General features: G+C 33.8%; 3 protein-coding genes and 1 long non-coding RNA gene across 7 annotated transcripts; 3 read left to right on the forward strand and 1 right to left on the reverse strand.

Annotated features, from left to right (window-relative positions):
* The first annotated feature begins 2,256 nt into the window (after positions 1 to 2,256).
* On the forward strand, positions 2,257 to 3,986 carry LOC106371276. Of its 2 annotated transcripts, none has more exons than XR_001274510.3 (7): positions 2,257 to 2,447; positions 2,534 to 2,849; positions 2,935 to 3,000; positions 3,120 to 3,215; positions 3,295 to 3,401; positions 3,476 to 3,610; positions 3,683 to 3,986. It is a non-coding gene; the product is annotated as an uncharacterized LOC106371276 (long non-coding RNA). The 2 variants fall into 2 exon arrangements; XR_001274511.3 differs by having other exon boundaries at positions 2,534 to 2,817.
* Positions 3,987 to 6,027: 2,041 nt separating this feature from the next.
* LOC106371274 (G-type lectin S-receptor-like serine/threonine-protein kinase At1g11330) lies at positions 6,028 to 10,540 on the forward strand. The gene is made up of 7 exons (XM_013811322.3): positions 6,028 to 8,647; positions 8,858 to 8,965; positions 9,044 to 9,225; positions 9,299 to 9,509; positions 9,589 to 9,826; positions 9,908 to 10,052; positions 10,132 to 10,540. The coding sequence occupies exons 1-7, from the start codon at positions 7,333 to 7,335 to the stop codon at positions 10,417 to 10,419; spliced, it is 2,487 nt and encodes an 828-aa protein (XP_013666776.1). The 5' UTR covers positions 6,028 to 7,332; the 3' UTR covers positions 10,420 to 10,540.
* Positions 10,541 to 10,762: 222 nt separating this feature from the next.
* Positions 10,763 to 14,751, reverse strand: LOC106371273 (probable bifunctional methylthioribulose-1-phosphate dehydratase/enolase-phosphatase E1). Of its 2 annotated transcripts, XM_013811320.3 has the most exons (13): positions 14,389 to 14,746; positions 13,925 to 14,061; positions 13,532 to 13,579; positions 12,834 to 12,929; positions 12,621 to 12,740; positions 12,431 to 12,520; positions 12,168 to 12,347; positions 11,934 to 12,089; positions 11,695 to 11,844; positions 11,513 to 11,614; positions 11,322 to 11,431; positions 11,112 to 11,230; positions 10,763 to 11,010 (listed from the first exon to the last, which is right to left on the reverse strand). In XM_013811320.3, exons 1-13 carry the CDS (start codon positions 14,594 to 14,596, stop codon positions 10,919 to 10,921), a joined length of 1,608 nt encoding a protein of 535 aa, XP_013666774.1. In that variant the 5' UTR covers positions 14,597 to 14,746; the 3' UTR covers positions 10,763 to 10,918. The 2 variants fall into 2 exon arrangements, with proteins under 2 accessions (XP_013666774.1, XP_013666775.1); XM_013811321.3 differs by lacking the exon at positions 13,532 to 13,579 and having other exon boundaries at positions 14,389 to 14,751.
* Positions 14,752 to 19,649: 4,898 nt separating this feature from the next.
* Positions 19,650 to 22,796, forward strand: LOC106431118. Of its 2 annotated transcripts, none has more exons than XM_013871931.3 (12): positions 19,650 to 19,973; positions 20,126 to 20,200; positions 20,247 to 20,367; positions 20,709 to 20,841; positions 21,029 to 21,088; positions 21,200 to 21,259; positions 21,344 to 21,466; positions 21,588 to 21,659; positions 21,737 to 21,874; positions 21,978 to 22,133; positions 22,258 to 22,362; positions 22,580 to 22,796. In XM_013871931.3, the coding sequence occupies exons 1-12, from the start codon at positions 19,721 to 19,723 to the stop codon at positions 22,610 to 22,612; spliced, it is 1,329 nt and encodes a 442-aa protein (XP_013727385.1). In that variant the 5' UTR covers positions 19,650 to 19,720; the 3' UTR covers positions 22,613 to 22,796. The 2 variants fall into 2 exon arrangements, with proteins under 2 accessions (XP_013727385.1, XP_013727384.1); XM_013871930.3 differs by having other exon boundaries at positions 19,652 to 19,945; positions 20,127 to 20,191; positions 20,269 to 20,367.
* The last annotated feature ends 2,577 nt before the right edge of the window (positions 22,797 to 25,373 follow it).

The raw sequence follows: 25,373 nt of genomic DNA on the forward strand, positions 1-25,373 counted from the left end.
AATTATTATTTATGTATTCAGAAAAATTAAATCAAATATTAAATTATTTATATTTGATAAAAAATTTCATTTAAAACACTCAAAAATATTAAAAATATTTTAAAAAATATCTTTATGCAAATATTCTTTACTTGATTAATATTTGATTATAAATTATTCTGCATCTTAATTTAAAAGTTTATAATAGAAAAAATATTATTTCAAGATAACAACACAATCTATAAGAATTGTCTTACTTTTTAAGAATATGATATTATTAATATAAAATTTGTTTTTAATTATCTAATATATATATATATATATATGTATAAATTCATTAAAATAACAACACAATATAAATTATCTTCATTTAAAAAATATATATATGATATTATTAATATAAATTTGTTTCTAATACAATAAAATATATATAGAAATTCATTAAAGGTAACTAGGCCTGGGACAGATCGGGTATCCGGACAATTTTAAGATATCCGGATCCGGATCCTTATCTGCCGGATCCCTAATTTTACTATCCTTATCCGGATCCGGGGTTTTCGGATATCCGGGTGCCGGATATCCTTCTCAAAATTATAATATTCGGCGGATATCCGGATCCGGATTTGGATCCTTAAAATAAATAAAAAATAATATTAATATATATAAAATATTAACAATAATTTAAAAATAAAAATATATATAATGTTTTTAATTATTTCTATGTATAATATTACAAAATTTACATATAATTTATATATACTACTATAAAAATGAAAATATATTAAATAAAATTAGTTTTTATATATATTATTATTTTTGAAATAGTTATTAATAAAACTTACGGATCCGGATATCCGGACTAAAAAATCAAGATATCCGGATTCGGCTTTGATAGATCCAATATTTTACTATCCGGATCCGGATTCGGCCTCTCCGGATATCCGGATTTTTGGATCGGATCCAGATCGAATCTCGGATCGAATCCGGATCTCGGATAAAAGTCCCAAGCCTAAGGGTAACTATGACACTGACCAGTCTAACTTTTAAAGAAAAAGCTCCATTCCGAAAAATTACTTTAGTAAATAATAGTACAAAAAATTATTATTTATGTCTTCAGAAAGATTAAATGAAACATCAAATTATTTATATTTGATAAAGTTTTTTATTTAAAACACTCAAAATATTAAAAATATTTTAGAAGATATATTTATGCAAATATAATTTACTTGATTAATATTTGATTATAAATTGTTCTACAGCTTAATTTAAAATTTTATAATAGAAAAGATATTATTGCAAGATAACAACAAAATATATACGAATTGTCTTACTTTTTAAGAATATGATATTGTTAATATATATTTTTAATTATATATATATATATGTAAAAATTCATTAAAATTACAACACAATATAAAGTTATCTTCATTTTTAAAAAAAAATATGATATTATTAATATAAATTCGTTTTTAATTATACAATAAAACATATATAGAAATTCATTAAGGGTAACTATGACATTGACCAGTATAACTTTTAACGAGAAAGCTCAGTTGCGAAAAATCACTTTGCAAATAATAGTATAGAAAGTTATTGTTTTTTTCAGAAAAATTTAATCAAACATCCAATTATTTATATTTGATAAAGTTTTTCATTTAAAACACTCAAAATATTAATTATATTGTAAAAAATATCTTTATGAAAATGTTTTTACTTGATTAATATTTGATTATAAATTGTTGTTCATCTTAATTTAAAAGTTTATAATATAAAAAAAAATATTATTTCATGATAACAACACAATATATATATAGGAATTGTCTTACTTTTTAAGAATATGATATTATTAGTATAAATTTGTTTTAATTATATATATATATATTCATTAAGATAACAACACAATATATAAAAATTATCTTCTTTTTATTTTTAAAAATATGATATTATTAATATAAATTCATTAAGGGTAATTATGACATTGATCATTCTAATTTTTAATGTGAAAGCTCTGTTGCAAAAAAATCACTTTGCAAATAATATTATAGATTTGGATATACAATTTTTAGATATGCGACCTGATAACTTATATTTTTCTATATTACATTATCTATCTATCTATCTATATAATATATAATAATAAAGCAGAGTTTTCTCTCACCTCCTGCTGCCATGTCATCATAGAAGATGGGGCAAAATGTGACACGTGTTTGCACAACAAGCTGTTTCCGATTTTTTGCTTCATGTCGGGTCTATTAATCCTTTTATTTCATCTGGGCTTTTATTTCATTTGCAGATTAAGCCCAAACCTCAAGTCCAAACTTTAGCACACCTGTTAGAAACTCACGATTAGCTTTCTCTCTTCCGTCTTCCTCTTGAGCAGCGACATCCACGATGAAATCCCACAAAAGCTTTAAGTGACGTTCCGATCTATTCATTGAGTTCCGAAGCGAGGAAGATGTGTTGACTATGTAAGTCATGATCCTTCCGTTTCTTTGAGAGAGTTTTACTGTTTTAGACATCTCTTTGTTGGCTTAAATGGTAACGTTTTCTGCAGGAATTAAGATTGATAACATAAACAAGCTCCATGGGAAACCTATTCATCTAAACAAGATACCTTTGTTCCTATATCTTTCGTTATTAAGCATACTATTTATTTACTACGAATTTTTTATGAACTTTTTTAGCAAAAAAAAAAAAATGTTTCTGGGAACTTGGATTCTTGCGAGTTTTGGTGCAAAGACATGTTTAATTGCTCCTCTTAGAAGTTTTCTAATATATATTTTTTTCTCCTGTTGTAATTGAATTAGGGCTCTCAAGATAGGAAGATCTTTGATCTCGGTACTAATATTTTCATTGAAAACCTTGACCCTGTATGTATATATGTTATCTGGTGGTAACTATATTATGAAATATTGGTACTTCACTACAATAGCTGATCAGGTTTTGCTTTTGCAGGATGTGGATGAAAAGATCGTGTATGATACTTTCAGCACAATTGGTGTCATTGCTTATAATCCTAAGGTAAAATCTTTATTGTTGTTGATAATATATCATCTGTAATCTATGAGTAATGTCATTGTGGCGAGAAAAAAGAATGATTGTACGCTTAAGAAGCTGATGCTCTGAAATTCTCATTTCAGATAATTTGAAGTTTACAGATACCCGTTCTTGGCTCTAAGTTGTCCCCGGGGTCTCTGAAGCTGTTACCCTTGCCCAGTGATCTCCCAAAGCTACACGTGAGTTTTCTTTCTTTCATTACAACCCTAGAGTTAACTAATGATGCATGATGCTTAAGTCTAATGTTTGTTGTTGCAGTCACCACTTAGGCTCGGACTTAATAAACGATTCACTCTCTTGGAAGCAAGACTCTGTTGAAATTTACATGGAATCACCAAGATGCCATTTTGTGTTGCTCTTTAAAGGTGAGTCAGAGTGTCCATAGGGTAGTTTTATTTTAACCGTGTTTGCTTTAATATAGTCTAGGTTATGTTTGTAGCCTCAACCAGTGGTTATATTCGCGAACATGCTAGAGACAACGCTTGTATCCTTACAAGACATTGCACTGGAAAACATCTTTGATGAATCTGGTCGAATGGCTCTCTGCTCTGACTTTGCCAAGCTAATGCAACAGGTAAAAAAGAAACAAAACAAACCGTTAGGGTCATAAGATAATGTCTGCAACTCATTAGTCTTGTCTATACAGGGATTTGCGTGCTTGCCTTCAGGAACCTGTTTGTCTACAATGGGGAGACATGTCACTTATGAACAAGTTGTTTCTTGGAAAGTGCTTGCTGCATCCAAAACGACAACAATAATAATTTGCATTGTCTTGCTTTCTCCTTTGTAAACTGGTCGTTTGTGTTGTCTCATCTCTTATGAGTGTATTAGTAAAAGCTAATCAAATTTACATTACAGACAACACTCTTTTTGTTGTTGTTGTTGTGTAAGTGTCTGTCTCTGTTTTGATCAAATTTGCATTATAATCTCATTTTTATTTAAGCCTTTAATCATATAGTAAAAAGAAACAAATAATCATCCTTTAAAATGGAACAATCTTCAGAACTGCATGCACCTAGCTGGTAAACCTGTCTGATGATTAACAGCAATAATCTCAGAGACGTTGTTGCAACGAAGAACGTCTTGACCAAGCTTAGCACCTGCAGCTTTAAGACCTTTGAGAGAAACCGGAACGTTAAAGAGGTTGAGTGATGGAAGCTTTGAAGCCGGAGGAAGTTTCAGGTTGATCAGAAGTTTCTAAAATCACCCCATAAGCAAAGGAACTTCAAAGTCGGTTTTGTTGTGTTTCACCACGTTGTCTTCAGCTGCAATGTGAGCTCCTGACTCCATGTGGTTGGTTGAGAAGCTTTGTTGGTTAGGTAACTTTGGGAAGAGACTAACGTACCTCTAAGGTACATCATGTCGATCAAGAACTTCTTCCAAGAAGCTTGCCAACCATTGGTTCTTGATTTGGGTATCTGAACCAGGTTTGCTTTAGCGCTTTCAGGGAATCTCATGTTCATATAGACGTAGAACTCTCTCCACTGCTTTAGGAAGAACACAGCTCCCCGACTGCAAGGTAACTGGTGAAGGTAAGGTGTGTGTGGATGAATCTGTTTAAAAAACTCTGTTGGGTTCCATTTCATTTCTCCAAACCTCACAATCAATGATATAGGAATTAAACCAAAAATAAAGATGTTTTATAATTTTGACAAATAGTTCTTAAAGTGATAATAAAATTTGATAAATTCACTAACATACATTTTAATACAATAAAATTTGATAAATTCACTTAAATACATTTTAATATCTAAAAATCTATTTAAATTATTATAAAAATCCGGCGCGTAGCGCCGGTAAACCACTAATATCATCTAAATTCAAGACGAGATTGATACCAAATTTCTGCATAATTAGCCAGCTTAATGATACAGCCTATCCTCTGGGTTATATACATATTACAGGATATAAAGTCTGCGACATTGGTAGTTATAATGAATCTTAAGTAATATATAAGATAGTTGGATTAATTAATTCATCACAAATTGGTTTTATTATGGAATCTCAGCTAACTTAACATGGTATCAGAGCTAATCAATACAGTCTAATCCGATCCACATTGATCTTGTCCAAAGTTGGTCCATCGATCATTGCCCCAACATTTTAAGATTGACGCTCAAAGGGATATATTACAGACAAAGTTTTCCACATCAATAGTTAGAAATGATCCTAAGTACTATATAAAATCAAGTGAACAATACATTTATTATAAATTTTTAGATTGGAAATCCATCTAACTTAATATATATAACGAGCATTATACTTATTTTTGGCTTATTGATTCTATTTGAATATTTTTTAGATGTCCATAAAATTTAGTCAACTATTACTCGCATTTTATTTCTTTTATCAACTATATTTAATTAACCTAAAAGAGTGTTAGACAAAAGAAAAAGTAGCATATTAAACTGTTTCTAACTTATATATATGGCTCCGAATGGTAACAGAGGTTTAAGCGGTACGAGACAAGCGGATTGGATATTGCGGTACGGTTTAACTACGGTTTGTATAAGAGAACCGCATACTGAAAGACAACTGAGTTTCGTTTAAAATAAGCGGTTCAAAACAAAATATAAATGGTGACATATATATTGAATAGTGCAACTACGAGAAATATATAAAATATCTATATTTTACAAATTACAAAACAGTGATACTAATTTTTTTAAAGACAAGACATCCATTATGGTTCGAAGATGCTGATGATGTTTGTGCAAGTATGTGTTTTCTCTTGCTAATTTTTTTTATGTTTATTTAATGAGTCACTTCTTTAATGGTGTTTTTATTGGAATTTCAATGTGAAAGTTGTATACATGATTTGCCAAAATCTGATAGCAGTATATACTATTCTGATACGGTATTTCCGTATATATCACCACCAAACAAAAAACAAACAATGGATCTTAGAAGAAGAAACGGCTCTAGAACATGAATGAGTAAGATTTTCCTAGAAAGTTCACAGAAAAATCACAGTAACCACAGAGTAAAGAGAAAGAAGAGTTCTAAGAAACTTTTACAATTTTCTTGATTGATCGAAAGTGAAACCATATGCCTTGTTTTATACTCTGTTTTCCACAATATGTTGCAGTTCAGATTCCTTGCTAACCATTGTTTCTTCAGCAACAAGCAAATGTTGGTCTTTCTTTGTAGGTGGTAACAACACCTAGATAATTCGTCCACTTAAATTGCACCCTTGTAGCTCTGGAGATGTTGTCTTTAACCCAACGTACCAGACCAGCGTACATCATAACTCGTCTCTCGGGAAGTAGCTTCTTCTTCAACTTGTTTTTTTTTTTTTAAATAAATTTCTTCTTCTTCAACTTGAAACACCACAGTTTCGAATACTGTCGTTGCTTCTTCTTATATCTCCTATAATCTGTCTTTGAAGACAGCCTATAAATCCCACCAGCAACACCTCAATACCCATAACCTGCAAGCACTTTTTTGAAACTGAAAATTCTTTTTATAACGTGCAAGCACTTCTTTCCCGTTTGATAAGCTTGTGTTTTTCTTTCTCCTTGACAGAAGACAAACCATCCTCCATTCTTCACCCGTGTGTTAAAGTTGATAAACTCACTCGCATGGTGAGTTGTTTTAAACTTGATTTTCCCGCTCTTCACCATCAACTCCACAGGTCTCAAGAAGATGGAATCTGAATCTCTCGAATGCTACAAAATTTGAGTCAGTGCTTCGGATCGTTTGTAGGATCTTCCTTCCTCTAATTCAATTTTTCATGAACTGAGTGTATTTATGAAAGAGTGGAGCAACTGCTGTGTCACATATCTTTATCTTCCACATAGAGTTGTTCCAGAAATAACAAAAAGCAGAAGAATCATAAGGGTTTTAAATATTTTTAACATCTTTCACTCTTTTGATGCTTTACAAAAACAAGTTACCTTCGTCTTGTTGCAGGGAATGAATCTTACAAATACAAGTTACAACCTCTTTGGAACCAACGTAGTATGAACTCGCTTAATTTTCTTACAATCACTCTTTCATAAGACACCTGATTTGACCGTCCATGACTACTCCCTACTCCTTGTCTACGTTGAAATTTCACGATAAAGTCAACTCAATTTTTTTCAAAAGTGGTCCCAGTAAGATTGGCGCTAACGCAAGTAGTCCTCTCTCTCACGCTTTCTTTCTCAGTCCCACGCTGCCATCAGTAGAAAAGTCAGCAAACACAATACTACACCACAGACAATTACGACTACGTTTATTATTTGTATACCTCTCTTTCCAAAGAGAGAACAAAGAGCAAAGCAAAACTGGAACTATTCTTTTCCAACTATAGTTATGGTGCTTCTACTGAACACACGTCGTCGTTTCGTTATTGTTCTTCTACTTGCAACACTCTCTTGCTTCTCCGTTAGGCTCTGCTTCGGCCAAGACAGAATCACCTTCACTACTCCGATCAACGACACAGATTCCCTTCTCTCCCAAAGTGGTGTTTTCAGGTTTGGTTTCTTCACTCCTGTAAATTCCACTACTCGGATACGTTACGTCGGGATTTGGTACGACAAGATTCCAAAACAAACTGTGGTTTGGGTTGCTAACAAAGACACTCCCATCAACGACGCTTCCGGTGTTGTTTCCATCTCCGACGACGGAAACCTCGTGGTTACCGATGGTCGAAACCGCCTTCTATGGTCGACCAACGTCACGCTAACCATGGCTCCAAATGCTGCTTGGATTCAGCTGATGGATACTGGGAACCTTGCGTTACAAGATAACCAAAACAACGGAGAGATTCTCTGGGAGAGTTTCAAGCATCCTTATAACTCTTTCTTGCCAACAATGACTCTTGGGACCAACAAGAGAACCGGAGAGAATCTGAAGCTTACTTCTTGGAGAAGCTATCAAGATCCTTCAACAGGGAACTATACAGCTGGTCTTGCTCCTTTAACCTTTCCCGAGCTCACGTTTCCTGAGCTTCTGATTTGGAAGAACAATGTTCCAGTCTGGCGTAGTGGACCTTGGAACGGTCAGGTTTTCATCGGTTTACCGGACGTGGATTCTCTTTTGTTTCTTGATGGGTTTAATCTTATCAATGATAAGCAAGGAACATTTTCAATGTCATTTGCTAATGATTCTTTCATGTATCACTTTAACTTGGATCCTGATGGAGTTATATATCAGAGAGATTGGAGTACTTCTTTGAGAGATTGGAGGATCGGTGCAATGTTTCCATCTACGTACTGTGATGCATACGGTATATGTGGTCCAAACGGAAGCTGCAGTTCCCGGGAAGATCCGCCTTGTGAATGTGTTAAAGGGTTTGTGCCGAGGAACAGCACAGAGTGGAATGCAAGGAATTGGAGTAATGGATGTGTGAGAAAAGGTCAATTGCGGTGCGAGAGGCAGAGCAATGGAGGAGGAAAAGGAGATGTGTTTGTTAGACTGCAGAAGATGAAAGTACCAGTCAATGCAGTACAATCTGATGCTAATGAGCAAGATTGTCCTAAACAGTGTAAGGATAACTGTTCTTGCACTGCTTATGCTTTTGATCGGGGAATCGGATGCATGCTTTGGAGTGGTAACTTAGTTGATATGCAATCATCATTGAGAACTGGCATTGATCTTTATATTCGACTTCCGCATTCTGAACTCAGTGAGTGAAAGCCCCTCTCGTATTTTTACTTGTATCCTTCTTAGGCTTCGAATATTTACAAACCGCACCGCAGCTAATAGTAACAAAAATCTCTATATATACATATGTGTATGTGTACGTGTTTTGTTACCACTAAGACTGAACCGCAGTTGTTCTTCATATTGTCATTCGGACCCTTAATTGACTTATGTTTTCTCGTCAAACATGTAGAAACACATAGCAATCGAGCAGTTATCATCATTGCACCCGTGCTAGGCGTTGCGTTCCTTGCTGCCGTCTGCGTTCTTTTAGCATGCAGGAAATTCAAAAAACGTCCAGGTTAGAGTTCATTGATGATTTTAAGAGCTTCATATTGTTCTTTTTACTATTATTTTGTTTGCTTTATTGCCTTACCAGATACAAGTGCAGAATTAATGTTTAAGAGAATGGAAGCACTTACAAGTGGTAATGAGACTGCTTCTAACCAAGTGAAGCTCAAGGAGCTTCCACTCTTTGAGTTTCAAGTGTTAGCCACAGCAACTGATAGCTTCTCTCTAAGAAACAAGCTCGGACAAGGTGGATTTGGTCCTGTTTACAAGGTGAAAAACGGCATCAAACAAGAATCCGTTTTTGAAAAAATGTCTCAGACTAACTGATTGGTTTCTAAAACAGGGAAAATTGTCAGAAGGGCAAGAAGTTGCAGTGAAGAGGCTCTCACAGGCATCAGGACAAGGACTTGAGGAGCTTATGAACGAAGTGGTTGTGATTTCCAAGTTGCAACATCGGAATCTAGTGAAGTTACTTGGCTGTTGCATTGAAGGTGAAGAAAGACTGTTAGTCTACGAATATATGCCTAATAAAAGCTTGGATGCCTATCTATTTGGTAAAACTTATCTCCTCTGTGTTTTACTTGGGGGTGATAGAAGAGAAAGGTAATGATTTTTGTTAGCTTTTTTCTTCAGACCCATTGAAGCAAAAGATTCTTGACTGGAAGACACGGTTCAACATAATGGAAGGGATTTGCAGAGGTCTCTTGTATCTTCACAGAGATTCAAGACTAAAGATCATACACAGAGATCTAAAAGTCAGCAACATTTTGTTAGATGACAATCTGAATCCCAAAATATCTGATTTCGGGCTTGCAAGAGTTTTTCGAGCAAATGAAGATGAAGCAAACACAAGAAGGGTTGTTGGAACATAGTAAGTATCCATTCACATTATTACAAAACACACAAATATTTTGAAAATCGGTTTTATCATAACCAATATTTGTTATTGCAGCGGCTATATGTCACCTGAATATGCAATGGAAGGTTTAATTTCAGAAAAATCAGACGTTTTTAGTTTGGGGGTTATATTTTTAGAGATCCTAAGTGGGAGAAAAAACTCTCACAAGGAAGAGAATAATCTAAACCTTTTAGCTTATGTAAGTGTGTATTAATAATACAGTGTTTAGTAGCTTTACTAGCTTTGAAACTTTACATGTAGTTTGGTCCTTTTAACAGGCGTGGAAGCTGTGGAACGAAGGTGAGGCTGCTTCTCTAGCTGATCCAACCATCTTTGATAAGTCTTTCGAGAAAGAGATAACGAGATGTGTTCAGATTGGTTTGTTGTGTGCGCAAGAAGCTGCAAACGATAGACCAAATGTTTCAACCGTGATCTGGATGCTAACTACCGAAAACACGAACCTCCAAGAGCCAAAGCAGCGTGCGTTAATAGCAAGAAGAGGATCTTGTGACCAGGGTAGTCTCTCTACCAATGATTTGAGCCTCACAGCTGTAACAGGGCGTTAGCCTCACAACGCCAATATGGCTGTTTACATAATATGTAAGGTTTGGGAATCTGCTATGTTTGCAAATTTGTTATTCTGCGCATATTTAACACTAAGGGTCTGACTGATGACCATTCGGAAAACAAGAAGAACGAATAAAAAAGGAATGTACGAAAATAAAATAACAGGAATAAAAATGAATGGTGGTTCCTTATCAAATTTAACAATGAATAATTTTGTTCTTTAATTCTTTGAGGTTCAAGAATTTATGTTCATATTCACTGTTTAAAGATTTTGTACTATAATTACCTAGCATACTGGTTCCACCATTGTCACTCAAATCATACCTGTCAAACATCGCCACATGCATAAACGAAAGCTTATTCATTTGGCTAGTAAATCGGATCAGAGCTTTGTCAAGCTGAACTCTACATTTAGATTTATTACCAAGTCTATTTATTTGGTAACTGTGCTCATATCAAGTACAAGACCATAGGTAGGAAACACACATAGAGGAATGTCTAGATTTGGGAAAACGATGTGACAGTCTTGAACCCGTGATTCTCTGGAAGGGAAGCATTACCAGGTCGAATCGATATAATTGCCTCCAGACCTTTTTGCATAATTGAGAAAATGTCAGTTCCTTTAAATAGAATCTCAAACCGGTTTTGAAGTAAAATAGGATTCATCGAGTTTTGTTGTGTTTTTTTTTACCTGCAGTTTTTGCAGCTGTAGCTTCTTGATAAACATCCGTCACAAAAAGAATCTCCGAAGGATCATCCACGCCCAATGTCTCTGTAATCTCCTTGTAACTCTTGCTTTCTTTCTTGTTTCTGCATCCAAGAAGCGTATGAGATGTCATGTGCAAGCAGCTGGATCATATATACTCTACTGAAATAAAAGTGATAAGAGCTTTTGTTATACCCGATTGTGGTGTCGAAAAAGCCAGATAAATACTTCCTCAAATCTCCATAGTTTGTGTTCCCAAAGAGAAGCCTTTGCGCTAATCGACTACCACTTGAATATATGTAAACCTAGTCACAATCAAAACATTAGACCTGCAACAACAACAAAAAAAACGACATTTCTCTAAGAACTTAACTACATGAACAGACCTTAATTCCAGAAGAATGCCATTTCTCTAAAGCCTCTGCTACATCCTCGAACACAACAGACTTCAGTTCATTACATTCAAAACCCGTTCTCCATATGTGACCCTACATTACAAAGATTCATATACTCATATCAGACATTATCAAAATCAACAAAAGGCGGAAAACTTGTTTTGTTTTCTCACTTGCAATTCCTTTAAAGCAGTGATCTTTCTATCAGCTTTGATCATTGCCTCTACATTAGAGACCACAGCGGCAATGACCTTCTCTTTGCCTTCATCAGCATGAGGTATAGGAACAGCACCGGCTAAACCCTGTCTTAAGTCTTCTTCAACCTGCAACAAAATACCAGAGATGATGAGCCTTAGTCAGTTGGAAACAATAAAGAAAAGTTTGTAGAGGATAATAATTCGTTTTTTTTTACCTGAGACCGCAGCAACTTGATATCCTCTTGTGTTTCTGCTGTGTCGTACGTCAGATTCAAATGCTTTCCAACGTTTTCACGAGCATAGGGAAAGAGAACGTCTGTGACGAATGTTATGGGAGTAGTTGTTCCTTCAATGTCGAGAACAATGCATCGCTGTTGCAACCAAATACAGTATAACTAAAATCAACACTTCTACAAGATGACAAGAGAGAGAGATCATTGAGTTTATACCCGAGGCGGTTCTGTTTGGTTTTGTGAATCCTTGACTCCGGATTTTACAGATAGTTTTGTGGAAATGTGGTTCTGTGAGTGTACATGTCTTCGAATAGGCCCGTGCTCTGGTGTAGCAGCATCCAGACCCAGTTGATGAAGCTTGATGGCAGCATCGAACAGATAATGGTAACATTCAGCCTGGAAACGAGAATCGAAAGTTTATATGAACATAACATAACAAAACGATATAGAACTTAGTGTCTGAAGCGATTTGCACACACCTGTGTCTTAGCATGGATCCAAGAATCACCCCAAATGTAAACTCCGTGATTGCGTACCAACACTGCGGTTGCTTTTGGATAGGCTTCTATCTGCAAATGGGAGCCATATTAGTCAAAAGACTAATGAAAACCATTCTTTGATTGCATATGACCAAATTCAAGTTTCCTTGGGTATTATATATACACATACAACTTTGGTGAGTGAATCTGTGAGTTCGTTCTCATAAGCTGTGTTCTCTATGATTGGGACAACAAGTTCGTCATAGTATCCGTGACCTTGAATCCCTTTTATCATCTCCATGTGAGTTATCTGCAGTATGTCAAGTAAGAAAAAAAAACATTAAGATCCAAACTTTTAACTGGCAGCTAGGGACGTTTGAATTTGTCTAACATTCAGGCTTACACGAAATTCTTTGGCTTGTGGATTAAGCATTGTCACAAGACAAGATTCCATGCCATGGCTATGAATAACAGCTCCAGCATTTCGCATCTCATATGCCTGCACCACAACGTTAAATATTACCTCATAAGAGTTCATCACCATTCACCAGGCGTTAGAAACTATAACAAAGTCAGTCAGTGCTATGCATCTTTTATTAATGTCAGTTATCTACTGTTACTACTAGAGATTAGACATAAAATAAAATGTAATATCTTACAAACAGAGCAAGACAATTTGGTAGGGCAAAAAATTGAGATACTAAACTATGCAAGTCTGGTTAAAAATGGAACTTTACTTGCTTGAAAACTGCAAAAAGCACTAATGCAGACCACGTAAAGCTTGTTGAAACATAAATGCAAATCAAATGTAAGTTTACATATTACAAGTAATGATCCCTCAATCGCACTGTTCAACTGAACGCAAGATAACAATGTTTAAATTTGGTTTTTTAATGAGGAAAAATTTACAACAAAACATCCCTTTTTCAAGATTGTCAACAATACAACTCTACACTTGACTGAACCCATTGTTCTTTTCTAACACTTGAGTCTTGACTGAATCTATTTCTACCAAGGCAACGGAGTGGAGGTTCTATGGGTCGAAGAAACCCACTGAGACATCCAACGAGTGGACTATAACTCAGATTGAACAAGTGTTACCTTGTAACCGAGTTTTCGCAAGCGTTTCCCCAAAGAAAGCCGCCTGTTCTGCACTTATTTGTTTTGGAATGGAATCCAATAGTCATTAGCAATCAACGTATTTTTCCATTCTAAATGAGAGGAAGGGCATTAAATCTTAAACTATTTGGGTCATGACCCATGTGCTCTAGAAACAGTTTAACTTGCAAAGTGTAAATGCTGCGAAAAACTTCAAAGAGAATCTCTAAGTATTGCTAAAGAAAATCGAGAAAAAAAAAAGCACAATTCAGCAAAGAAACTACAATACAACTAAGTAGAAGTACCCATTACAATTTGCCAATATCAAAATAGACCAAGGTAGTTTCAGAGAAAATCAGTTTCACTATCTTATAAGGTGAGACAAAACCAGAATACCTTCATGAAAAGAGGAGCACAATCAGTACACTTGGGAGGCTTGTTAGGGTAAGGCTTTGGAGAAGGTGCAGATACGATGGATCCATTAGGAGATAAGATATACATATCCTCAGGTTGCATCCTCTCCTTTTGAACACCTTCAACACACAGCCATGAAACCAAATAAAACTCAATAACAAATTGGCAAAAGTTTGCATTTTTTTTAAGTTGCTAATGATTCAAATGCTTCTAAACATTAAAAAGACAAAACAATAGTGCACAGAAAGAGTGTTACTAACTAAAGTGATTGTACGAGCATAGATACACAAGATGATGTCTAGAAACCACATGTCTAGGAACTACAAACCTCACTTGAAGACAGGAAGTCCGACAAGCATTGTTCAGACAGCAAAGTACACTAGAGGAAAGACACATACATACAATCAAAATCAAAATCGAAATCAGGGAGAAAGAAAGAGAGAAACCTGAAGGAGACATGATGATGAGTTGGTCGGGTTTAGGGATAGAAGCATCGTGAACCTTCATGGTGATGCTACCGCCGGTTCCAGATACCCAACCTTGAGTGTAGAAATGACGGCAGAGCTCAGTCACCAGCGAGCTCGTCTCCTTCACCTCTTTACCCTCCAGATATGCCTGCGGGAAACCGATCGTCGCCGCTGCGGTCGCCGCCATTGATTTTCGGAGCGAAGGTACAGTGATTGATTGATTAGCAAGAGGGAGAGAAATTGAAAGGTTGGAGCTTTAGCGGGGCAGGTTTTACTTATCTCGCGACCATTCTCCTTGGGCTGCTTAGTTTTCACAGAATATGATTCCTTTTTTAATATTTTCTTTAAAAAAAAGACCCAAACTTACGTCAAGTTTGCATTTTTAAGCACATCATTTTTCTTGTGACAGAAAAAAAAGCACAGCATTTTTCATGCTCTCAGATTCAATAGTTTGCTAGTCCCAAATTTTACCGCGGGTGCACAGGTGTCAGTGAAAATTCTGTATTGTCAAAGGGTATGTTGAGAAATGTAATTGTGAACAGTGGTAGTGGCATGATTTATGTTTACCAGGATCAATTTAATAACAATTATAATTCACAAGGGTCAATAAATTAATTTCTCAGCATTTCATCAAAAATTTAGAAGGAAATTACAAGATTTTTTTTTCATATGGATCAAGTGACCACCCTTCTTACAAGCTAGTTCTGCCACTGACTGCAAGAAGACCCAAGAATGTATCAAAAAGATAGTATTTGATAAAATCGAAAAGATTCTCGCTAAGCTTTCATGGATTATGAAAGCTTTTTACAAAATCAGGAAAACTCAACAAACACTTTTTAGTGTTCGAATGATATAGCGGGAAAAGTGCAGATCATCTGCACAAATAGTTTTTCCACACTGCATTCACCATTCAATCATTTCTGATTTTACATTGCAGATAGTGGGAGATCTGCAAGCAGTTCTATTTTTTTTTGTTTTTTTTAGAAAAAGTAGAAGATCTGCATGCAGTTTTCACCCGCTATATATTGGGTGTTCTTTACGAGAGATCTGCAAATATTTAATTTTCAATATATTTATTTGTTTTTTATAAATATAATATTTTCATTTTATTTTGCTTACAATTTTAACAATATAAAAACTATCATTGACTATATACTTATCTTTCTATTTTCGTCATATTATTTTTCATTTATTTAAATTATTATATTTTATAATATGTGTTTAATTATGATATGTATCATGCAAAATATAGTAATATAATTTAAATATGTATACTAGTGGAAGATATATATATATATATATATATATTATGTATACTAGTGGAAGAAATGTAATACATAAACAACACTATATATATATATGAAACATTAAATTCTCAAATATGACTTTTTAACTTCCATAGTATAAATTGCGGCAATAAAATATATCAAAACAAATACTATAGAAATGTAATACATAAACAACACTATATATATATATATATTTCATTAAATTTAATGTTTTCATATTTTAATTTCAAAATTACAGTAACATGGTTTTAGTGCAAGATTTAGTGTTGTTTATGTATTACATTTCTATAGTATGTGTTTTGATATATTTCATTGCCGCAATTTATACTATGGAAGTTAAAAAGTCATATTTGAGAATTTTTCCCTAGTTTATATATATGGAAACAAGTAATAGTGAGTTTAAATGGTCAAGATTCAAGACACATTAACTGAGAGAATGGACTCCCCACACGTGTGGATGTTATCGTCCAGTTTGGAGATGAAAATTTGAGTTTGGGTTAATTTGTGGAATTTCAATGAAAAAAACCAAAAATAGAAAAAGTAACCATAAGGAAAAAGAATGCCGGTTCACTTTCAAACCATTTTCTTTTCGCATGCGCGTTAGGGTGAAACGTAGTGGTCTACTCTGGATTTGAGCTTCTGATCTTCTTTTGATTGACTTAGAATCGAAAGGTTCATGGTTCGTTGGGGTTGGCGTTGGTCTTGGGATAGGTGGTCAGGGTCTGGAGTCGGTGATGCACAATGGTCGCTTCTGATCTTGAATTTCTCATATTTGTGGTCCTACATTCACATCTTATGTATATTATATGTTTTACATTTTGGTCTAGGATAGATGGTAGTTTGAATTCGTGATGAGCTTGGGTTCGATGGTATGTTTGGTATTGGTTTGGGTCTTGTATCCGGTTAGCGTTGGAGGTATTGGTTGGTTCAAATATGTGGTTATGTGTATGTCTAAATCATTTCAGCTATTTGCTATTTGCAGCTCTGTTGCTCTAATGGGTTCAAGTTCGTACTCCATCTTTATCTTATTGTTCAGTGGATATGTTTGATTGCTATGGGATTACGCTTAAGTATTTTTTTCTCATTTCAGTAAATGTGGAGAGTCTTTGCTTTGGTTGGTGACAAGAGTGGGTATTTCAGTTCTCATATGAAGATCCAGATTTTTTTTTATTTGTGTTATGCTATGAGTGGATCCAATGGAAGTACATGTCTAAGGTTATGCAAGCTTTGAGGTCTCCGCCAAATTGGTTCTTTGGTTCTTTGGATAGGAAGTTTCTTCAAGTCAACAAACAAACTTCTCTAATTTGTTTCTCTCCGCAGCTTGAAGATTGGATTACTCTACCCCATGGTTTCTATCATCATGACATCTACTACAACTCTTTTAACAAGTAATTAGGATTAACTTCTAGTATCTCATTTCATCATTAGTTTGTTATTCTGGCTCTGGAAGGAATGCGATTTTTGCCGGCTTATAGCTCTGGAAGGAATGAAATCGATATGGACTTATGTAAAACTTTATGTTAATATAATCCAATAAGTGACAAAAAACGTTATAATGAGCTAAACACTTGGGGAAGTATCCATCATAATGGAAACAATTTGGTATCGGTGATTAAGCAACAACCACTAAAATAACATACAAAGATGTTTTAACTGCAATAGATTGATTGTAGCTCAAAAAATAATAGCATAATGAAATCATCCAATTTGACAAAAATAACAAAAATAACTTCCAACAACATATTCAACAATATTTTTTACTATAAATTAAAGAGCAAGGACAACATCTTCTAGTATTGATCTGAACAAGTATCTCACAAGCTTTGAGCATCTTGGTATTGCAAAGAGCTCTCCAAAGATGGGCATACTTTGTGTTTTTTTCATAGTCTGCCTTAATTTTCTCAAGGATTCTTGAAATATTTTACTAACCCACAATCATATACTGAAATAGTAAGACAAAATTACATTCAGACATTTTTTTTACCTTCTTCATTTACATTTTCACATATTTCAGACTGGTCAGATATTTTTTCTTGTAATTTATCTAAAGAGCTCTTTACGTAAACAATGCATCTCCTTTCTCCAATTACTCAATCTGCTTCTTTTGCTTCCTTCCCTCTCTTCACCTTCTCTGATGTTAACAATTTCTTCATCTTCTTCTCTCTCTCTCTCCTTTTAACTTATTATGCATCTCTTTGTTGAAAAACTCGGGAAACCTGAATACTGATTCCATTTCCTTGGCGAAGGAGAGAAAACTGTGTCTCACAGTTTCTAGAAACATGGTGGCATAGAATTGGATGATTGGATGAAGGTGAAATCGAGAGAATCTGTGAGCAAGACGAAAATGACGAGAAATTAACATGCGTTTATTCTTCCTCCCGTGAGAGAGAAAATATTTTGGGTATGACGAGTTGCAATAGCTGAGGAGGAGGCGGAAGCAGTAACGGAGGCGATGGAGAATTGGATTATGGTGGTGGAGGTCATACTAGTGGTTATGCAAGTGGAGCCGTCAAAGTTGGTAGCACATGGTGGAGGTGACTATGGAGATTATGCTGATGGTGGAGGCAGTCACGGAGGTGGTGGAGGGTTTTATGGTAATGGTGCTTACATAAGCGGTTAAGGAAGAGCACTCAAAACTAGAATTGATCAGCAACATAGGATATTGAGGATGTGGCGATGGAGAAGCTTGTGGAGAAGGTGGAACCTCAGCTATTATCCATGACCACACCACTCTTGACCGTATCCACCAAAACCTTAATCATCTCTTACATGATGTCTATGACCACACCAACTCCATTTAGGTTGTTTACTTTGTTTTTTTATATTTTTTGTTGTGTAGAATGTGTAAATTCAATTAATATTTGTTTTTGACCATAGCCAGCAAAAAACATCCCTTACCTGTTATCTATGATCACACCAATCTTTACCACATCCACTCAATTCTTGATCATTTCATATGCTATCCATGACCATGTTGTTATCTATAATCTTACTAATTTTTACTACATCCACTCAATCCTTGATCATTTTATATGATATCCATGAACCCACCAATCTTTACCACATCCACACACCACTCTTCTTCTTTTTTACCAATCCGAGGATTGTTGAAACGAATCATCTCCTCTCATGCCTCTATATCTCATAACACAATCTCAAAAGGACCATTTTGTTCTTTTAATTTTATATGTCAAACGAAAAAATCATAAAATTAAAATGGAAAAGTTAATATTTTTTATTTGATTTATACAATTTGATAAAAAATATTTCAAAAATCCAAAAACGTTGTTTTCCATATTTTCGAAAAAATCATCAAAATATGATTAAAAAACGATTTTAAAATATTTTTTTTTTGAATTTGAAAAGTATAGAATTTAAATATTTGCCCATGGGTTCACTAATCCATAGAGGGGTTAGGGTTTAGTTTTGATAACCGGGAAGGATTTGATTTGGGAGTTTAGATTTTGATCAAAAAAAGAATTATGAAATAGGGGCATAAAAGACTCTAGGAACGCATAAGAGATTTGGCATTTCACATTTGGGGCACGTTAGAAGTCGGCTCTGTTGAAACCTACCAAAAATCAATTACAACCAAAAATCCAAACTAATATTTAGAACCAAATCAAGTTAGATATGTTTTTAGTTATGAGCCCACTTGTTTTTATGAGTGTATTTTGGATTAAAAATAGACACATAATAGAATCCAAAATACACCTCAAGCACAAAGTGATTTAAAGTGTTAAGACTTAAGAGTGAGAGCCTAAAGTATAACTTAAAGCACTCAAATATAAAAGCTTTTTACTCCAAAAACATGTAAGATTTCTATCTCAATAACTTTGCGTCGTTTTTCTCTCACTGAAAACGGCACGTAGTCTATAGAAAGGGAACATGTTTGGTTAGTGAAGAATCCAAATCCTGGATAAGTACACACTCTCTGCCAACAAAATCTTAAAACATCATCTTTAAACCTCCAAACCAGACCAGAGACTGGGAGGAAGCTGTTATCCTCTTCTTCTCCTCCAATGTCGAGAGGACCAGGTCGTCTGATACAGAACGTGACACAGTTCGCGGATGCTCAGTTCAAGCAATTCTCGACTCGTCATGGACAAAAGGTCATAGACATCCTCGACTTCCCAATCAAACTTGTCTTGTCTCCTTTCACTCTCGCCTTCGACATCGCTGGCTCTGCTCCTCGCGGCTTCGGCATCCCCGAACTCATCTCCAAGATATCCTATCTCTCTGTTTTCGTGAGTTTCTTTCTGCTCTCCTCTTGTTTACTTTGTAGAGACAAAAAGTGTCGACCTTTAAGCTTTATTTCGCCTTAGAATCGTGTTCGTGTGCTAAAAGTTTTGAACTTTAACTTGAGTATGTGCCTACAGTGAGCTTAATTTGTATCTGTCGAACTTTTAATCATTAATGGATTGTTAGGCGGTTGCTACGCTTGGGACTTATGACATTGCCTTGGATTTGGGGAAGAAAGTCATATGCCAAAGGTTCGGTCGGTTTTCAAGTTCTGAAGTCATATGCCTTCGTTATTGATGCTTTGAGATGATCTCATTCATTCTTTCAGGGATTGCAAAACTTGTAATGGGTGGCAGGCGTTACGATGCACCATGTGCAAAGGAACAGGGAATGTTCATTACCAGATCAAAGACTACAACTTGAGAAGGTTGGGACTGTCTTTTGTTAACCCCAAGTTATTATTATTATTATTGGCTTCAACTACTTAGACTACATAAGCCGTTGCACCTTTTCTATATGGTTGTGCACGTATTCAGATTTAATCACTCAGATATATTCTGTAAAAATAATTTAAGCTGGGCTAGTGTTTTATTCTATTTTGTGTCCATGTAAGTTCAAAATGATGTAAGAAACCTTAGATGAGCTGTTTCAAAGAGTGTATGTTGATGGTGGCACTTCCCATTTTGGCAATTCTAAAGCTATCCAAGTGGTATTCTATATCATACATGAAAGAATTTAATGATTTATCCTTTCTGTTTTTTCTTGTAGTGGAGAGAAACCAACAGCAGATTGTGTTGCAGATGCGATAGTGGACAATCGAGCTGAGTTGGTTCATCTTCCTTCCTCCCTCAACCTTACTGCACCCTTGCCAACGAAAGACTGCCCAACTTGTGATGGAACAGTAAGCTTTTTGCCCTGCTATTAATGCTCTACGCTATGGAATATTGCTGCTATATTTAATAAGAATTTGATTTATACCTCTCAAATTATCATGTCCATGTGATAAGGTGCTTGCCTGTGTGCTAACGGTGAACTATATAGGCTTTTTTTACATGAGTAATTTGATGGAAGGTCTACTGATATTGCAGGGTGTGATGAGCTGTACCGAGTGCAAGAACAAGCTGCAAGTCAGGATCTCAGCTGATGATGTATGTTTTGCCTTCTTCTCAGCTTAACATCTTCATAGATCCCAACAACTTAGTAGGTATTAAAATTACCAAAGAGACTATCCACTTAAACTGATGACATTCGTTTTGCAGATCATGGAACCTCCATGGAAAGCATACAATGTGCTGCGGAAGATGGATTATCCCTACGAGGTGAGCACCACAGATGCTATTTATTAGACCCAATAGCTTGCCATGTATGCCACCTCATAATGAGAGTCCTTTTTCACATTTCAGCACATTGTTCACAGCATGAAAGATCCAAGCATCGCAAATTTCTGGTTGATCACTTTGCCTCAGATTGTTGGTGGGTTTGATTATGATGAAGATGTCAAGAAGAAAATATGGTTGCAGTACGAGGTTAGTACCTCTCTTTAGAGTTTACTGAAGGTTGTGGTCTTTCTAGAGGCTAAATCGAAGCATACCATGAAAGCTATAGTCTACTCTTATCTGAGAGTTGAATCTGCTTAATGTCTTCCAGGAATCTATGCGCTATGATCAACTTAGGGACTTGGTGGCTAAGAGAAACCCTGGCTGGGAGTATTTGCAGGATGTAAGATTGCCTCTTTGTGGGTTTTAAAGATTTGAAAAAAATGTAGATCACCATTTTTGGTTGTCATGGTTTTACAGGCCTTATTCTCCATTGATCCTGTCCGTGCTCAGGAAGACCCCGTCATTGTGAAAAATGTACCTTTCTACAAGGCTAAGAAAGCACTAGAAGCTGAAGTCACAAAGCTCAATCCACCTCCTCGTCCTCAGAACTGGGGTGTAAGCACTCTTTCTTCTTTTTCGGTTTTAGCATCAATAGTTCTTTTGCTATTCTTGTTCCTGAGACCAGTGTCATATAGAAGTAACTGGTAAAGATGTTCAGGAACTGAATCTCCCGTTGAATACTTCCTCTTGGAGTGAAGAGGATCTCAAAAACCCTGCAAAGCTGTACGAGAAGACAGTTCTTCTCAACGCGCAAAGAGAAATAGCAGACAAGATCTTGGATGCACAATGGGAAGCTAAATGGCGTCAAGAGAAGGTTAACCAAAAGGAACATCTTTGACACAGTCGTTTTTTTTTTTTTTGTCACAATAACACAGTCGTTTACATTTGTGATTCTGAATGCATAACATGTTTTATTATCCTCCTTATGGATTTTATAGGTAGAGGAAATGTTGGAGGAGAAAGTGAGACCGTTCATCCAAGACTCAAACATGGCTGTTCTTCCGCAGCCCATCTTGTTGAAGTCTCAGAAGACTAATCAAAAGGTAGCAATAGTAAATAAGGTTCCTCCAAATTAGAACTTACAAGAAGCTAGGGATTATGTTTGCATCTTCATGCATAGATAGTTTGTGTGATGATCTATGAATCCACTAAACCATTACCATTCTCCATCAACTCATTAGTTATATGTCATTCTTGTGACTAACTTTGATGTTTCTCCTTGTTGATTATTAACTAATGATCTCTCTGTTTCTGACACAGGGGAACCGGCAAAAGAAGTGGTGGTTCTTTTAACCGTCCCGGTTTATTGGAACAGAGCTAGATAAATGGATTTTGAATTGTACTTCATTGATGAATATGTTTTCACGATAACTTGGTGCGTCTTGGATTATAATATACTTGACGTGAGCCTGTCAATCTTTATATTAGAAAAATATTGTTATTTGAGGACATCTTTATATGACCGATTCATCGCGTATTCCACGTGTACCGCTGTTCTTTTTCCATGTCACGTAGTTCTACCTCTCATAGTTTCAACTTTGCTATCGACCATCGTCATCTCCACTACTTACGTGTTTTTCATGTGTGGTTACTGCCTTTTCTATTTAACTATATGTAACATCAATTTGACTCGAACATGAACCAGTTTTTGAGAAATATACTTGTTCTTCACACGTATCAATAGATTATTAGATAAGTTTTATGTCAAACTCGTGTCTAAAGATGATAAGAATCATTACTTAGCGTCTGAGCTTTTCGGTCTTGTCATCTTGTGGAAAATATGTTATGATTATCTTTGTCTTAATCGATATTATATAAATCAAGAACAGCCTGAAATAAATGGTGGACTAAAGGGAATTGCAACTTGCCAAACAAAACAATTGCGATGAGGTTTTAATAATAACAAAAACGTATAAATGCGTAGATATATGTAAAAAACATTATTATTATTATATACAGTGCGGTGTAGTGGCTTTGTAAATATCTAACATCCAAATTTTCTTAAACAATAATAATAATAATAATAATAATAATAATAATAGTAATGGCAGATTTCATATTATTATTTTTTGCTAAACTGGGTTTCTATATAAATAATACTAGGTGGTAAGTGATGGAATAAAAAAGATTATAACTTTAAAACTATATTAGGTGATTTTTCCGTGTTCATGCACGGTTATAAATATTTCTAAAGTAAATATATTATAATAATTGATTGCTACTTACTTTTAATTTTAAATTAATTTATAATTTATATGCATCATTTATATTAATAATATCGTGTTACTCTAATTATACATATGATTTTATATATGTTATATCTAATCGATATTACTATTTTTTGGTCGATTTAGTTATTATTTGGATAAATTGGATTGCATCTATGAATTCAACTGTAATATTTTTTATTCTATATATTAAATTTTTGATTAATTTCTTATTTGTATTTAGGTGATTTTTGTCTTAGATATGTAAATATATTTTATGAAGATTATGTATAACTTAAGATATATTATACTTAGAATGGAATAAAAAATAAACCAAACTGTTGGATTCTAAATTACGTAAATTAATATAAAATGATAATATTATAAAGTCTCATGCATATATATATATATATAAATTTTACAAAAGAACAAAATTGTAATAGTTGGTTAATATTTTATTTTCATTTTAATATGTTTTGAGTTGTCCTATGATTTATATTTATAAAATAAATTACTATTCTTATAAAATATTTTTATCGTAGTTAAATCTACGATTTTAGATATAAGTTGGATTAGTCGAATCACTCATGTTGTGAGTATATTGAGTTACATATCTTCTTTCAAATTCAAAATGAAGTATAATTATTTTTTATTCTAATTTAAGTCAAATGTGCTTGTATTTCGTAATATTTCTCAAATTATATGTTGATGTTTCTTAAAAAAATATTAAAAAATAAAGTGATAATCAATAGGAAGTTACATGTGTAAGTAGCTGATATATTTTTGAAAGTTCATGAACACATATCAATATTTACAATAATAAAATATTCAATAAATTCTAAATAATTTCTGCATTTGATTTATTGAATGGAAACTAAAATTTATTTTAAATAATCTTAAAATTTAGAATTCAGATTTGCTTTGGTATTTTGATTATGGTTCTATTAAGTTCCACAAACATAAAGACATAAAATTTAAAAGCAAATTTAATATTAAGAAACAAATAACTTTAATAATGATAAAATATAATATATGTACCTCATTAAATTATTTTGTAACTATTTGATCAAACGACATTTATTTAAAAAAAAATAGTTTTTTAATATCTCTTAAAAATAAGCAGTAAAAATTGTGATTTTATTTAAAAATAATATTATATAAGTAAAATATAATTTATCAATATTTTTTTGTTGTACTTGAAAAATATTATAGTCAACTAAATATATGAAAAATAAATAAAACATTACAATATTACAATTATAAACTATTTTTAGACAATTAAACATATATCAGTTTATGTTACTTAATTATCTTATGTAATCATCTAAGAAAATATATAGATATATAAAAATATTTTGATTACATTGAAATATTTTGTATTGTTTAAAATTATATTTTAAAATAAATAAGATTTCTTTTTCTAATATCAAGATTATATGTGTAAATTGTTTTTTAATGAAATCACATTATATAGAAATTTATAATTTTCATCTAAGAGAATATAGATATAAGGAAAGTATGTTATTACTTCAAAATTATATTTTATGTTATTTAAAGGTATTTTTTAAATGTAATATTACTTTTTTGTGAACTTTTTTTTTTATGAAATCATATTATATATACATATATTTTCGTTTTTCAATTCCTTTTTTTTTAGTTTGTAAAAAGTTTCCTTTTTTTGTTATATGTGTATATTTTTTTGGAAATTTTTCAAAAGAAAACTAAATAAAAAATAAATAATAGTATTTAAAATATAAATTAATTCATTAAGGGTATCAGTGTAATCAACCATCGTGAGAGCGACACATAGGAAACTGACTTCTCAAATAATATTATAGAGATAGACA

This window comes from Brassica napus, chromosome A10 (genome assembly GCF_020379485.1).
Source record: "Brassica napus cultivar Da-Ae chromosome A10, Da-Ae, whole genome shotgun sequence".
NCBI classification, from domain to species: Eukaryota; Viridiplantae; Streptophyta; class Magnoliopsida; order Brassicales; family Brassicaceae; genus Brassica; species Brassica napus.

Coding starts and splice junctions, on each gene's coding strand:
- LOC106371274 (XM_013811322.3), top strand. CDS start 7,333: ATGGTGCTTCTACTGAACACACGTCGTCGTTTCGTTATTGTTCTTCTA. Junction 8,966..9,043: donor GAAATTCAAAAAACGTCCAG/GTTAGAGTTCAT, acceptor TTGCCTTACCAG/ATACAAGTGCAGAATTAATG. Junction 9,226..9,298: donor GATTTGGTCCTGTTTACAAG/GTGAAAAACGGC, acceptor TTTCTAAAACAG/GGAAAATTGTCAGAAGGGCA.
- LOC106371273 (XM_013811320.3), bottom strand. CDS start 14,596: ATGGCGGCGACCGCAGCGGCGACGATCGGTTTCCCGCAGGCATATCTG. Junction 11,432..11,512: donor GGCATTCTTCTGGAATTAAG/GTCTGTTCATGT, acceptor GATTGTGACTAG/GTTTACATATATTCAAGTGG. Junction 11,231..11,321: donor TTTTTCGACACCACAATCGG/GTATAACAAAAG, acceptor TCTTGGATGCAG/AAACAAGAAAGAAAGCAAGA.
- LOC106431118 (XM_013871931.3), top strand. CDS start 19,721: ATGTCGAGAGGACCAGGTCGTCTGATACAGAACGTGACACAGTTCGCG. Junction 20,201..20,246: donor ATATGCCAAAGGTTCGGTCG/GTTTTCAAGTTC, acceptor TGATGCTTTGAG/ATGATCTCATTCATTCTTTC. Junction 21,089..21,199: donor TCAGGATCTCAGCTGATGAT/GTATGTTTTGCC, acceptor TTCGTTTTGCAG/ATCATGGAACCTCCATGGAA.